The sequence below is a fragment of the Mus caroli genome, unplaced genomic scaffold, assembly GCF_978045245.1.
Source record: "Mus caroli unplaced genomic scaffold, Mus_caroli_1 scaffold_17, whole genome shotgun sequence".
Taxonomy (NCBI): Eukaryota; Metazoa; Chordata; class Mammalia; order Rodentia; family Muridae; genus Mus; species Mus caroli.
Window position 1 is genome coordinate 13,216,517 of NW_028227272.1, and position 16,901 is coordinate 13,233,417.

Sequence of the window (16,901 nt, forward strand, 5' to 3'; positions counted from 1 at the left end):
GGATCTTCTGGCTTTTAGATTCTCTGGTGAGAAGTCTGTTGTAATTCTGATAAGTCTGCCTTTATATGTTACTTGACCTTTTTCCCTTACTGCTTTTAATATTCTTTGTTTTGTGCATTTGGTGTTTTGTGACGGGAGGAATTTCTTTTCTGGTCCAGTCTATTTGGAATTCGGTAGGCTTCTTGTATGTTTATGGGCATCTCTTTCTTTAGGTTATGGAACTTTTCTTCTATAATTTTGTCGAAGATATTTACTGGCCCTTTAAGTTGGGAATCTTTCTTCTATACCTATTCTTAGGTTTCATTTTATTGTGTTCTGTATTCCCTCAATGTTTTATGTTAGTAACGTTTTGCATTTTCTTTGAGTGTTGTGTCAATGTTTTCTATGGTATCTTCTGCACCTGAGATTCTTCTATCTCTTGTATTCTGTTGGTTATGCTTGCATCTATGTCTCCTGATCTTTTTCCTAGGTTTTCTAACTCCAGGGTTGTGTCTGTTTGTGATTTCTTTTTTGTTCCTATTTCTATTTTTAGATCCTGGATGTTTTTGTTCAATTCCTTCACCTGTTTTGTTGTGTTTTCCTGTAACTCTCTAAGGGATTTTTGTGTTTCCTCTCTAAATTCTTCTACCTGTTCACCTGTGTTCTCCTGTATTTCTTTAAGGGAGTTATTTATGTCCTTCTTAAAGTTCTCTATCATCAACATGAGAAGTGACTTTAGATCCATGTCTTGCTTTTCCAGTGTGATGGTTTATCCAGAACTTGCTATGGTTGAAGCTGGGTTCTGATGTTGCCAGGTAGCCTCAGTTTCTGTTGCTTATGTTCTTGCACTTGTTGCTTACCATCTGGTTATCTCTAGTGCTACCTGCCCTCAACTGTATCTGACTGGAGCCTATCCATTCTCTGATCCTGGTTATGTTAGAACTCATCAGAGTCCAGTTGTCCCTGTGATCCTGTAATTCTGGGATCCCGTGAACCTGAGATCCTTTGTGTGTCAAAGCTCCTTGGAGCCAAGCTGCTTCTGGGATTCTGAGATCCCGGTGTGACCAAGCTCCTGAGATCCTGAGAGCCTGTGTGTTTTAGAGCGCCTAGTAGTTGAGTTTCTTCTGGGTGTTGTGGTAATGGATGCAGAGCTAGCACCTAAGGTCGGCTCGGGGAACCTCCTCAGTCCAGAAGGAACTGGTGACACTGGCCAGGTGGGATTCCTGCATCCCTGGATCCTGCTGGTTCCAGTTCCTCCCTGGTGTTGGGGCTGATGTTGTGGCCTCCTCACCTATGATCCTGGGCATGTTAGAGTGCCTGGGAGTTGAGTTTCCTCTGGGTGTTGTGGGACTGGATGCAGAGCTAGTGCCCAAGATCTGCTCAGAATGCTGCTGGAAAATTTTTACTTGTGACATTTTTTTAGGATTTTCTTTATTTTATTTATTTATTTATTTATTTATTTTTGATGACTAGAAACTAGAAGTACCAATATCCTGCTGGAATAACCATTGTTTTTTCTAATCAGAAAATCAAAATCATGCATACTCAGTACATATAATACTGGTGGAAATAACAGCCAAAGCTCCAAAACTAATTTAAGGATGTCTTTATTTACAAGATACAAATGTTTCATATTTAACAAGGATTGAAGTGCTTAATTTTACAATGTTTTCAATTATCTGCCTTTATGATTAAATATACAGATGTTACACTATATATACAGCATATCTAAGTATTGTACATTCACACCACTGCAAAATAGGGATGTTTATACTTTCACAACTATAAAATTCTGATGTGCCCTTTGAAACTCAGTCAACATGTCAAAAGAAAAATCAAAACAATTCTTAGTTTTTTAAATAACAATTAGCGCTGGGCGTGGTGGTGCACGCCTTTAATCCCAGCACTCAGGAGGCAGAGGGAGGCTGATTTCTGAGTTCGAGGCCAGCCTGGTCTACAAAGTGAGTTCCAGGACAGCTAGGGCTATACAGAGAAACCCTGTCTCGAAAAACCAAAAAACCAAAAAACAAAAAACAAAAAAAAACCCAAAACAAAACAAAACAAAACAAAAAAAACAAAACCAAAAACAATTAATTGTCTCTTAAAATATGAAATGGCAGTTTGGTTTTATATATGAATGATTAAATGTTAAATAATATATTATATATTCGAGTCTTCATATTTCATAATACACAATGCAATTCTCACATCATAATGGGCTATAAGGTCTATCTTTACTTGATGCATTTAGTATTCACTTATTAAAATATACTAAAATTTGATTTAATTTTTTATCAAATTGATCACAATGAATTTTAGGGCAAAGTATGATCTTTATGTAACTTTCAGTGACCCCCACTTCCAACAAATAAACTATCTTGTAGAGTTCATGTGTTATTTTATCTTGAAATACAGAAAAGACACAGCATTTATCCATTCCCTTCACTTAGAAAGTTGACTTTAGAGTGAAAAATAGCAGAAAAATGGCTTATAGAATGAAATTACTTTGTAAAAGCTTAAAGAAGAAATAATGATAAAATAATATCATGTATAATTTAGATGCCAAGGTCAAATCCTGAGCACAAGGATTTCATCCAGCAACAAGTACATAGGCATCTTCTAACTTATTTCCCTTGAGCAGTTCACATGGATACCAGTAGTCAGCCCATTTATCCAGCTCCATTCATTCCTTTCATTTGCTAAGGTCAGTGCTCTCTCTATACCTGTAACAAAAGCAACATTGTCTCTTCCTGTAACCTAGCAAGATTGATGGGCTTGGGTAAAGATGAATTATAACATTAAAAACACATGTGAATAATTTTGTTAAAATACTTAAATTAAAATTTACATAACATTTTGTTCTTTGGTGAGAATTGAAGATTTATAATTTGTACATTTATACATATAAAGTCACAGAGAGTATTTAGATAGATCTAGTTGTCTAATGCTTTTCTTTTAAAATCTAGGGAGCCTATAGTTTGATAGTTATATGAAAATAAAAAACTTGATTCTAATGAAACTTAGAATGAAAAAGTGACAGGATCCACTACAAATGTGAATGTATCTCTAATAAGAGGAACTCTTTAGCCTCAGTTCTTATATTCATACATTCTTGAAGATCACAACATTAAATAAAACACTAAGATTGTTCTGTCTTTCAAATTTTAGATTATACATACCATGTGCTTATCTTAGATCTATTGACATGAACATCATGTGATGTAGGAAAGCTAAGTTACCTTCTACTCTTAAAACAACAGAGATAAATAAGACCTGTGCTTTCTGGGAATTGATTTGCCCTTATTCATGCTCATTTGCCATGACAACACACTGACAGAGATGAGGATTAAGAATCTATTTCAGACAATACACTCTGAATAAGTTAAAGATTTAGAAATAAACAAATGATATCTGAAAATAACTGAAGGAGGGAAAACTTCCATCTCAACCAAAAGGAGGAAAACAAACAAACAACCCCCCCCCCAAACACCACAAAAAACAGAATCATGAACTCCAGAAGTATTTTTGAGTAGAGGATTTTAGAAGGCATCAGTGGCTCTTCAACTACCCTGAAGTACCATGGAATTATAGTTAAACATGGAATTATAGTTAGTTCTGATGGCAACATATACTCTTGTTTAGAAAATTCAGCAGGGAACATTTACAAGGTTAATTCCTATATTTAAAAAAATGGTGTAGGTAATCCAGTGAAGATAGTATGGCAACCTTTATGTTGAATTCAATTCACAGAAATGTACAACACAGCTGATAGAACAGAGCAGAGCAAACAAACTGCTTCATTATACACAGCCTTTGTAGAAATTAAACACAAGGCTGGAATGATGGCTCAGCAATTAAGAGGTCCTGAGTTCAATTCCCAGCAACCGCATGGTGGTTCACAACCATCTTCAATGGGATCTGATGCCTTCTTCGGGTGTGTCTAAAGATAGTGACAGTGTACTCATATACATAAAATAAATAAATCTAAAAAAAAGAAATTAAACACAGTTGATATGCCTGAAGCCATGGAATGATGCCTTCCTTCTTTCCCCTGTGCTCAGCAATTTGGACTATCATATCACTTCTCAGAAGTTGATTCTCTATATGCTGTAGCTTAGGGCCTTCATGTTAAACTTTTGGCATAAACTCATATTTGGAGAATTTTATTGCTTGGTATTATTACAAAAGTGGCTAGTGGCATTTTTCATTATTGAGCTCCACATAAAAGTTTAGATAAAAGCATGTACCACATCTCACCTTTTCCAAATGGTAGACTTTCAACAAAAGCAACAATTATGTTGAAAGTTGAAATGCTTTGAATGAATAACAATTTTACCAAAGAAATATTTTCTTAAATTTGAAGGAAGGACATTTTTCTTAAAGATTACTTTTGAACACACTAAGCTAGAGAAAATAACAAATTAAGAAACATATGAAACATTTATTTGATCAGGAAAGGAACTGATACTATGTTCAGGCTCAGTATATCATGAAACTCTACTTATCTCAAAAAGAGGTTAGTTATTCTAACAACCTCTTGGATTGGAGTTTATTTGAATTAAATTTTTGAATATGTATGTGCATGCACGCTGTCCAATGCATGTGTGCTCACATATATTTAGGGAACTGTGCAAATGTGGAGAGATCTGAGGCTGATGTCAGGTGACTTCCCTGGTGCCTCTCTACCTCATCATTGAGGCAAGGTTACTTGCTGTTCCTGCACTCGCTGCTCTGACTTGCCTGGATAGAGCACCTTCACCCAAACTTCCTGGCCCCACCTCTGTTGCCCTTGCTTGCCTGGCCTTTATGTGCTCTCCAGAGACCTGTCTGAACTGTTTCTCACCCTTGCATAGAATTCTCCTTAGCCCCAGAGTTGAGTTCTTAATAAGTAACTAATTTTATTCTATTACTTTTTTCTCCTACTAAAAGTATTTGTGGTTATTTTGAGAGAGATGGGGAAAGTGGTTTGTGCTTGGCTCAGTGTGGGGAGAAGTAAAGGTGAGAACCAGAGAAGATCCTCTTCTGGCACTCACACTCCTTACTGAATGAACACTAGAAGCATGCTAACATTCTTTTTATGAGTATCCTTTCAATAATCTAAGTTAAACTACACTGAATATCTAATCACATTCCTTCTATTCAAGAATTTGCTGGTAGGCAAACATGTAGTCTTCTTGCTGATCAAATAGTTTTTTTTTTAAATATTATCTGACATAAATCTTCTAAGTGAGACAGCTCACTCATTATTCTGCTTATATTTACAGAAGTCATCCTTATTCTGATAGTCATTCTACATATTTACTGCTTTTCTTTTCTTGAAATATGAAAAATAAAGTAAGATGTATAGTTATTGTTTAATTTTGTCAGTAGGTACCCTGCACACCTGGTTTCTTTCCTCCCACTCAAACACAGCATCAATGCTGACAACTAGAAAAGAGAAACAATGTACAATTTCTTTCTATATGACCCTCATTTAGTAGGGAATAAGGAGATAGCTTTTTGTTTTGCCCATTAATGATTCTAAATAGATGGTTTAATGTTAATGGTCATGTCTGGTATTTCATGGAGGAAAGCAACCTTGCTCCTTTGGAGTAGAAAAAAAATGAGATGTTTCTTGTGCAACATGAGGTGTATAAATGTGTGGTGGTCTCAAATTCTGAAAAATTGTACTCTACATCTCAAGTGTAGCCCTTAAAGATTGTGTGTAGTGAAGACATTCTTATGGATTCCTAGTAAACAATACAGTAAAAGTGGTAATGTTTGGAGAATGGAAAAGAAAGGAAAAAAGTCTAATATGAGAAAAGTATTAACTTAAACAGTCAACTCAACATAAGATTTTAGTCACAAGCACAACCTAATAGATAGCCATAGTTCATCTGAGAGTCCATGGGATCAAAAGGGAGAATAATTCTGCAGTTTCTTTAGTGCTTCCCATCTCATAGAAATCTGCCATAATTGATTCTGAAATCCTGGTTTCAGCTATCTTTTCTAGTGAATGGTTAAGCATAAATTTCCTTTATTAATAACTCTCTTCTCCCAGATAAGCTGGCACACGCATGAGCTCCGCTTTGTAGCTGACAGAACCCAGCCACCTTGTGTTCATTAGATGTTGTCCTCATTTACCCGTCCATAACAGTCCAATGGAAAGGAGGACAGTAAACAGTAAACCAGCGTCTTCTATATATCCCAGGGCTCTATAAGGTCAGATGTCTTATATAGTTTTAGGAAGTTTTTGCATATGTTGACATTAAATTACCATGACAATTATGTTATTATAAAATGTAAAATAAGCCATACATTTTAAACTCTGTGATCAAAGTGCACTTAAGTTGAGAATAATCAGAGTAGTTAAAAATAATAATGTTTAGTTAATATTTACTAAACTCTCATCTTTTATCTAAATAAGAATTAATAGCACCTTCTAAGAGAGGCACTGTTTTAAATAGGTACAGAACAAAAGAAAAATAGTACTCTAAAAATACTGTTGAAATTCACACTATATCTGACACCACATAAATTACTCTTTTTTACTATAAAAATATCAATACACTTAGATTCTAATCAGTTCAACATAAATTACCAATTTTTCTTAAATTTAGAACACTGCTAAGTTTAGAAATAAAATAGGTTTTATATTTAAAGAATTAACCAGAGTAAAAACAAAACTAAAGCTAAAGAGAAAGCTGACATATTCATACTTATTTTCAATATTATATACAGGCAAATTGATTTGTATTTTAGATATTTTATTATTAGGAGTAATTCTACAAAACAAGTATTATAATAAGTCAAAAAGTATCAACATCAGGAACCTTTAATTTTTTTATGTTGTATAAGAACAGAAACTATTTACATAGCATGAGACTTACAAACTAGACAAGTTCATACAATACTCTAAACTGTCCCTGTACTTTTTACCATAGATCTATTTTGGTTACACGGAGGTATATTTTTCACACTCTTACAAGTTCTACATGTGAACAAGACAATGAAGGATTTCTTAAATGAAAGGCCCATTATAACCAGGTAGTGATTTGACAGTTAACATTTTTTAACCCTCTCAAGGCAAAAATACACAGTTAAGGAATAGCTTATCAAAAAGGTTCCATTTTCCACATTATTTCAGAACTTCAACAGAAGAATGGCTCTGCATACTGATTTTATTATATATAAACATATGAGAGAAGTCCCCAAAAGATGTGTTTATGAAACCATATTTCTCAATGCAAAGTGCTAAGAGACGAGGAAGGAGAGCTGGGGATGTCTTGAACTATGTGTATTACTGGAAACTCCACACTAGCAGCTGCTGAAGTTTAGCATTCTGACTTTTTCTTGGGTCCAGGGAGATTGTTCAACGTGGCTAGATGCTCACTTGGACCATCTGGTGTCTCACCTGTGACAGCTAGAAGGATGATTTTCAGCCATTTCTGTTTCAGTTCCTCACTGTCGGCAGCAAAGCTATGCACAGACTTGGACTGGGTCAGCTTGAAACTATGTGGCAGATCTGCACTCTTAGGCATATCATCCACAATGTAGCCCAGGAGGGGTATGGTCGCTTGGGCTCTGACATCCTAAGGAAAGGACATTGTACATATAAGACATATTATTACATAGGTGTATGTGGTCCTTACTCCTACAAACTCTTCCCTGCCTACCGTCCCACAGATCCTTGCTCATGAATTCTCTTTGGATGGAGGCTGATTTTAGTGGCTGTCGATGGGGTCAACAATAGTGTTGGCTGAAGAAAATAAGGCAGTAGAGCTGACACCCAGATGAGCAAAATCGTACTGGTGCAAAGCTTGCTCCTGTGGGAAGCTCATTCAAAGCCCGTGCAGTCCTCCACTTAGTGAAAAGCCAAGATGGAGGGTGAATAACAGCAATCTTAATGTTTAAAACCAGCATTACTAAGAATTAAAAATCATATTTTTAAATGATTCATTCTTCTGAATTATTGTCAGGGAAAACAGAAAAGTAAAATAGTTTTAGGCAGTTCTAGGGATTTTTCTAAAAATGTTTTTTTCTAGATCTTGATGTAGGATGAGGCTAAATAAAGTCTGACAAATTTAAAACAATATGTTTCTAAAGTGCAGGAATATATAATTGGTTTAAGTGTTGGTCACTTTCAAAGCAAAACAATCTACATACCATGTTCTGGTGTATACTAGAAGATAAACCAGCATTAGAGTTGACCCCAGGTGTCTAGCTTAGCTGTACATATGGGTCACAAGAACTTATTACTGAGTATTATTACCCCAGGATTTATGGAGACTCCTTTCTTTCAACGATTTTGTTCGTACATCTCTAGTACTGTCAACAAATAAAACCAAGCACAAAATGACCAAGTATTTCCACTCTCTACAAACTGTTTGCTCCCCCTCTTTACCTCCCTTTTCTTCATCTCCTTTTTACTCACTCCTATGCTCCTTATTCAACTTGCCTTTTCTTACATCTACTAAATAAGAATAAGAGATGAACAGGGATAATGACTTATCAAATGCATATTAAGCAGCTATAAGAAGAACTATCAGTTTAAATCAACAAAATCAACTTTTCCTTATTTTAAGATAGGCCACAGAGCCTGAGCTCTTTGTTCTCCTGAGGGTTGGCTTCCACACGTATCCCTCTGTCCTGGCCATGCCATTCAAATATACATGGCTTAGTTACCTGAGGAGCACCATACATGTACAGCACAAGGGGGTCTTGCTTGGGGATCACACACCAGATTTTCTGCCAAGGTTTTGACTTTTCCATGTACTGGAGGAAACTGCACACCTCACTATTTCCTGATACTTCTGCTGATTCAATCTAGAAAATACAATGGAGAAAAAGAATAAACACAATGAATCAAATGGGGATGAAACATGCCTTAAGGGAAGTATTTATAAAGTACAGTATATGTATATAGCATGTCTCCTTTGGTTGCCTTTTAAAAAGGTATAATTAGATTTACTAGTTTTTCTTTATCAGGATGAAGGATAAAACCACTCTGAGATCATATTTAACTCTTTATTATTAGACTTAGTACAGAAATAGTCAACATTTATTGACTGTTTACTATATAGATTTGATTTTGCTTGAGGTGTATATTATTCACACAAACATTGACAAGGTAAGTGCTTTCATTGTTTCTAAAGCTCAGAGTTTTTAATCAGATTCTTAAAGAGTACATATTTAGAATTTGATGTGCTAGAATTTGAGCTCAGTCAGCCTGAATCAACACACTCAACCTATGAATCTAATATTCCAATAATGTAAGGATATAAAGTCAAAAAGGCAAGATGTGACCATCAGTTACCTTTAGTATTAAGGTAATTAGAAGAGTCTCACTAGAGCAAACTTCGCTTACTAATATATTAAGTACTGGATGATGGGAAACAGAAACATTTGGCTAGGGAGCTTTATTAGAAATAATAAAGCTTCTTTTCCTATGAAGGGTATTGTTACTCAGTGTTGTCCACAGGATGTAAGGGAGATAATGGTGTGGCCTTACTTTGTGCCAATTGATACGGGCTCACATTAGCAGTCAGCAAACAGTTCTAAAAAAGGTCAGAGTCCAAATCAAGGCCACCATATAGGCACTTACACATGAAGAAAGCAAACATATCCTAACTGATTGATATTTATAAAATTAAAAATAAAATTTAAATATGTAGACTTTTATATAATATAGATCTAGCAGTAAAAATATGTCACTGCCAGAAGGCAATATTTTCTTTTCAAACTCTTCAAACTACAAAACACAAATCAGCCAAGGAGCTGCATGCCTATACCCCAGTACTTGGGAGGTGGAGGGAGAAAGCTCAGGGTCACATTTGGCTAAAATCAAGGCCAGTTTAGGTGACCCCTGTGAAAGGATCATTTGACACCCTAATGGGTCATGCCCCACAGGTTGAGAACTCCTTTCTAGAGGAACAGAACTTTGTGAGACACTGTCTCAAGACAATAGGAGTAGCAGCAGCAACAACAAAAACCAACAAACAAAACAACAATGGAAATTTTCAAAGCAATTTGATTTTTTACGGTTCTTGTGGTAGTTAATCTTGACTGTTAACCCAAACGGATCTGGTATTAATTGAGGCAGATTGGCAGCAGTTTAGACTACTAAGAGTCAGAGGGAAAGCAGTGCTTAGCTTCTTGCTGGGGAAGATGCCTTCTCCATTGTTGCTGCTGTTGCCATTTCTTGCTGCTTGGCTTCCAACCTGGGCTGAAAATCAGCAACTTTCTAAAAATTGTGCAGGCCTTCAGTGCCAGATTGGTCTATGAGGTACTGAACTGAATAGCTATCAGGTCCTCTGTGTCATACACACTCATTCTGCCAGTTCTGTTCCTCTAGAGAAGGAGTTCTCAACCTGTGGGGCATGACCCATTAGGGTGTCAAATACTCTTTTTCACAGGGGTTACCTCAGAGTATAGAAAAACTCAGATATTTACATTATGAGTCATAACAGTAGCAAAATCACAGTTAAGAAATATAAATGAGGGTTGGAGAGATGGCTCAGTGGTTAAGAGCACTGACCGCTCTTCCAGAGGCTCTGAATTCAATTCTTAGCAACCACATGGTGGATCACAACTCTCTGTAATGGGGATCGGATGCCATCTTCTGGTGTATCTGAAGACAGTGACAGTGTACTCACATGCATGAAATAAATAAATCTCTAAAAAAAATCTGAACAGTGGCAGAACAGTTTGAAAGGATAAAAAGAATCTTAAAAGCTCGAGGGGTAGCTTAGCAGTTGAGTGCTTGCCCTGCATATGTGAAGACAGGAGTTCCAGTCCCACGAACCCACATAGATGCACAGTAGGCATGGTGACCTGCTGATGATTCCACCATTGCACGGCAGAGATAGAGGACTCCTAGGAGCAGGCTGGTAGCTAAGACTAGCCATATCATAGTTATGAGTTCTGGGTTTGTTTGAGAGGCCCTGCCTTAATGAGTAAGGTGGAAGAGCAATTGAGAAATTAACAATTTCTGTTATCAGTCATGGGCCTAACTATGCACAAACATACATGTACCCATATACCTTAAAACATGTGTGCTCACACACCAGGCAAGAAGGCAAGAACATGCAGACACATTCATAAACACCACACAAAGTGGAAAAAAAATACAAATACATTGAGTTAAATACTTTAAGTTTTGTCAATAAAAATGTTTTTCCCTCCTTAAAATACCTCTGTAAAATCCTTGTTTTGGCCTCTTGGCCTATAAAAAATGTTTCAATCAATCTGCTTACAAAAAGCTTGACTACTGTTCTAGAGTGCATAGTATACTGGTTGGTACGGGGTAAGGCTCGGACATACTCTATGTGTGCATGGGCTCGCTTATTTTCTACTTACAGATGCTACATTTTTAGGTGATTGCATGAATTAATCAGATTCATGATTTTTCCCCAAGCATAAGGTTTTCCAAAAAGCTAAAGATTTTTAATTTATTTATGCAGTCTGAATCTTCTCTTTATAAACTACAGTGTCATACGCATTGTACTTTGTCACACAGATCAGCTGTTTCTATGAAAACCTTGAGGTTGCGGCTCTGGAATACAGTGGAGAATATCTCCCCATTTCTCCTACCAGAAAGCCTCATCCGGGCTGTGATATACATGAAATATCTGTATCCTAAGGGAATTCAGAAGTATAATTTGGGCTTGTGGGCTTATAATTAATCTCAAATGGCTATTGAAGTTTAAGAGCCTTTCTCAGCTAACAAATGACTTTTGTATATTTGCTTGTAACTGCTCAGTACACAATTATTGATTTTTCAACATTATTAATAAACTAAGTATATTTATGACTCTGGATGCAAAAAAAGGTTATCCTATTTGTAGGTGATCTTGACCTACTTCCACAAGGCTTTATATAAATTACCTTATTTTGTCAACACATGGCTTTCAACATAAATCAATTTCTGGTACAAGCTACTTTCAAGTTCCTTGGTGGAGCCTGAACTAACTCTAGAATATGAGTCAAACTTGCTTGAGATGTGTTTTGACAGTGATGCACTCATGAAACTGTTCCCCCTGGCTATTATATAACCATAAAAACTGGTTCTCTTAACATAGGAAGTTGAATTATGTTTTAGGAAATAAAACAGGACTTTATCTAAATTTGAAATTTTTCATGCAGTGTTTTCAACATTAATGTGATGAAACTGACACCTTTCCTATAAAAAACCCCAAACAAAACCAGCAATAATTTGTACATCCCACCTTTCTAGATAATCAGGTAGGGGTCAACAAACTAAAATAAATGTATGTCTCCTGCTCACAGTTATCCTGAATGTGAATGCAAAAACAAGTAAGGCACATTATTCCCATCCTTATGACTAAGAGAGTTTGTCATCTAAGAATATGAAGAGTTCACTATTTTTACCTCTAAAATGCCCCTTCTTTTCTTTTCTTCACTGTCTGTGAATCCACTTATTATCTGGTAACAGTCTTTACAAACCTTGTTCAATCTTCCACCATCATACTCAAGCTGAGCTTTGTAGTCAGAACATTTCCAACAAACCACCTTTAATTTTAAAAAGGATATTTAAAATGAATAATTAGGGTTAGGAATAATTAAGACAGTTAGATTTAGGAAATACTCATTCATACATACAAGAGAAGGTTAAATATAAAAGTTATGTTTTTTAGCCTAAGAACATTTCAAAAGATACTGAATACATCAGAGTATTTTAATAATGTCTGTGACAATCTGAGCATCACTTTCACCTCTAAAGGCCCTTGGCCCTGGATGTACCATACCATCCATCTCCTCTCTTAGTTCCACATCACAGAAGAAAGAGTACAGCCATATAACAGCAGGTAATTTCTGATGACTACTTACCTACCTTCATAGATGCAGCACATTATGTCCTCTTGACTTTAATTTCTAAAGGTCTTCAATCTTTTAAGTTATTAGCACTCACATTTGGACTCTCAGAGCCTGAGTGGTCCTTTCCACATCCTTAAGCTCTACCTAACATTATACAAGAACAACATTTTCAAGTCTAGGCTAGAAGTCTTATGAGTTTGGTATGTTCCTCTTATACTTAAAAATCCTTTGATCTAAAACCATGTATTGTGATACATGCTTTTAGTCCCAGCACATAATGAGTAGATGCAGAGGCAAGAAGATCTCTGTGAGTTCAAGGCCAGTTCAGTCTACATAGAGAGTAGAGCATTCCAGGCCAGTAAGGGCTAGACAGTAAGACCTTGTCTAAAATATACCAAACCAAACCAAAAGAAAAAAAAAAGCCAAACCAAAACTAACAAGCAAAAACCAATTCTTCAGTCTTTCCTTTGTTTCTAGTTAAAGAAAAAAAAGTATTAGCTATATTATATATTAATAGTAATACGTATTATATTTGATTGGCCTATCTTCAATGGCACTGACTTCCTACATCCCCAAAACGCCATGCTCCCTTCTTCTTCCACCTCTTATAGTCCTTGAAGTCTCAAATTCCCTTCTTCATCCTTTCGTGTTTAGAACAGAGCCTGGCGACGGTGAAGTTTCTAACTATCGACTTGTGTATTGCTTGCTCATCTCCTATGAAGTTCTACAGGAGGTTGCTTTGGAATATTTTTTTCACCACACACAACAGCTACAGAATGTCATTGTAGATGAGCATAATGCAAATGCATGAGTAAACGGTGCTTTTCAAATTATTACCATTGTCTAGAGCTTCTGTTTTAGGTTTAAGTCATTATTTTCTTGCTTAGGAAAGTACTTTTTGCCTCAAACTTATAGTAGGTAAAGTTCATTTAAAAATGTATGAGCTTTTAAGTAAACGATTTGGAGTACGTTCATAGCAGTTGAAATACAGAAAAACAATGGTCAAAGGCTAAGGGTGTGGCTCAGTAGTAGAACACAGACTTGGTGTTCAAAGCCTTGGGTTCAATTTCTACCCAACCTTGATATGTACCACAGTTTTCTGATTATAACAACACAATTACTTCGGAGGTTTAATGGTAGACATACATGTATCTGTAAACTCATTTCAACTAATTTATTTTCAAATCATATCATTTGGTAATCTATATACAAACACGTTTTATCTTTTGACCAAAGTTCAAGTATGCCAGTACCAGAAATGATTTTAAACAAACCTAAAGATCAATTTAAACAGTTTATTCTGAGGTAGTTGTTTCTTTATTATTTAATTTTGATTACAAATGGCCTCACTACATTTAATTTCAGTGTCAGGAAAAGAAATTCAGGAAACTTTAAGTATGAAGGAGAACAATCTTAGATTTATGCTGTCTGATAGGACACCATGGCGCCAGAGTAGGAAGCTGGAACCACATTACCAGGTCTGCTTACCCATTCTTAACTCATAGACACAATTCCATTGTACCTCAATTTCTGCCCCAGGGTTTCTGCCTATTTTCCAAGGCCTATCAAGGTCCCAGTAGCTCTCAATAATAGGCCTTGAGATTACTCGAGGTGACAGCATCAGTGATCTAATATGGTAGAATGAACGTATCAGTAGCTCACTCCAGTGCCTGGTGTTTTAGCATTCATGTGACTACCTTATTGACTCAGACTTTTTAGGTGTCTGCAGCTAGCGCTATTCTCAGGCAGCCTGCTCTAGCTTTTTGTTCTTAGGGTCACCCACTGAAAAATGTATTATCACCAGGGACTCATTGTCAACCTGGAATACCTGTTCTTCATTTTCCAACATGCCTCATTTTTCCAACTTGCTCCCAGCTGTCCATTACTATGCAACATTGAACTACAGAAATCTTTGTTTCCAATATTTTGTCACGACTTCCATTATTTACCCAAGGCAGACATCTACAATACTCCCTTGTGATTTCATTACAATTATTCTTCATGAACCTTGTCTTCTACCTTCTCTGGCCTGCATTGCTGAATTCTGCTATGGAAAAAAAATCATTGCTATTAAGCTGCCTGGTGTCTGTCTGGATTTCTAACTAGAAATTTCCAAAGGGGAATGAGTCCAACTGTGTCAGTGCAACGTTCACTTTCTTTCTGCTTTCTCTCCTCTTATATACACATCCCTTTTTCCCTTACTTTCAGCTGACCATTCTGTCCAATTCAATAAAAATATAACACTGACCTTAAACACCCCCATTTCTCACTACTAACATGCCCAAATACTAAAATTCCCTCCAATTCATTTATCATACTTGCATCTGTCTTTCTCCCATCTGTTCAAAGAGAGGACTTTGCCCTACCCTGCAAAAGCTGTAACTTTTACCTGTACTGCAGTTTCTTTCTTTTTTTTTAACTTTCTTTCTTTAAAATTTTTTTTATTAGGTATTTTCTTCATTTACATTTCCAGTGCTATTCCAAAAGTCCCCCATACCCTCAATGGAACCCAAACTTAGAGCATTTCTCCCTGGAAGGTAAAGCCCCTGGACGTTCCCCAAGCTTGCTTTCCCTGATCTCTAAAAATACAGCCAGAAAGAAGCTCTTTGTTCTCTATAGCCAGCAAAAAGCCTTTTTGTTTCTATACTTTACAACAAGAGATGCCTGCCTTCCTGTGCCAAGGACACAGAGATAAAAATTCAGAAAGAACTCACTCCCCACCCCTGCCTTGTAAATTTCACCAAGGACACCCAGAAGAGAACAAAACTCTTCCCAACTCCTCCCAACTCCTCCCAATTCCTGTTAGCTGTTAAAAGCCCCCTACTGTCACCACAGGGTGGAACTCCCCTGCCCTGCACAGCAGAGGGACTTCGTCCTCAGCTAGCTGATAATAAAACCTCTTGCAGTTTGCATCAGGTGTGGTTTTCTCTCGGGTCACTGGGGTGCTGGCCAGCTCATCCCAGGACTTGAGTGGAGGCCCAGCTTCGGGGGTCTTACACCCCCATTCCCACTTCTTGGCCCTGGTGTTCCCCTGTACTGAGGCATATAAACTTTGCACGACCAGTGGGCCTCTTTTTCCACTGATGGCCGACTAGGCCATCTTCTGATACATATGCAGCTAGAGACATGAGATCGGGGAGGGGAGGGTAGTACTGGTTAGTTCATATTGTTGTTCCACCTATAGGATTGCAGATCGCTTTAGCTCTTTGGGTACTTTCACTAGCTCATCCATTGGGGGCCCTGTGAGCCCTCTAATAGCTGACTGTGAGCATCCACTTCTGTGCTTGCTAGGCCCCAGCATAGTCTCACAGGAGACAGCTATATCAGGGTCCTTTCAGCAAAATCTTGCTAGTATATGCAATGGTGTCAGCGTTTGGAGGCTAATTGTGGGATGCATCCCCGGATATGGCAGTCTCTAGATGGCCAGCTACAAACTTTGTCTCGGTAACTCCTTCCATGGGTATTTTGTTCCCAAATCTAAGAAGGGGCAAAGTGTCCACACTTTGGTTTTCATTCTTCTTGAGTTTCATGTGTTTCACAAATTGTATCTAATATCTTGGGTATTCTAAGTTTCTGGGCTAATATCCACTTATCATTGAGTACATATCATGGGAGTTCTTTTGTGATTGGGTTACCTCACTCAGGATGATGCCCTCCAGGTCCATCCATTTGCCTAGGAATTTCATAAATTCATTCTTTTTAATAGCTGAGTAGTACTCCATTGTGTAAATGTACCACATTTTCTGTATCCATTCCTCTGTTGAGGGACATCTGGGTTCTTTCCAGCCTCTGGCTATTACAAATAAGGCTGCTATGAACATAGTGGAGCATGTGTCCTTTTTACCGGTTGGAACATCTTCTGGATATATGCTCAGGAGAGGTATTGTGGAATTCTCCGGTAGTACTATGTCCAATTTTCTGAGGAACCGCCAGACTGATTTCCAGAGTGGTTGTACAAGCTTGCAATCCCACCAACAATGGAGGAGTGTTCCTCTTTCTCCACATCCTCGCCAGCATCTGCTGTCACCTGAATTTTTGATCTTAGCCATTCTGACCGGGGTGAGGTGGAATCTCGGGGTTGTTTTGATTTGCATTTCCCTGATGAT

At 37.2% G+C, this 16,901-nt stretch overlaps 1 protein-coding gene across 7 annotated transcripts in view; it reads right to left on the reverse strand.

Moving 5' to 3' along the window:
- Nucleotides 1–1,568: 1,568 nt before the first annotated feature.
- Nucleotides 1,569–16,901, reverse strand: part of Fgd4 (FYVE, RhoGEF and PH domain containing 4) — a 185,635-nt gene continuing 170,302 nt past the window's right edge. For all 7 annotated transcript variants that reach the window (XM_085832142.1, XM_085832143.1, XM_021185217.3 and 4 more), the window contains exons 15-17: nt 12,349–12,489; nt 8,644–8,784; nt 1,569–7,550 (exon numbers count right to left, since the gene is read on the reverse strand). In XM_085832142.1, the coding sequence (XP_085688268.1) occupies nt 7,293–7,550; nt 8,644–8,784; nt 12,349–12,489 (540 nt within the window). In that variant the 3' untranslated portion in view covers nt 1,569–7,292. The remainder of the gene's footprint in view (nt 7,551–8,643; nt 8,785–12,348; nt 12,490–16,901) is intronic.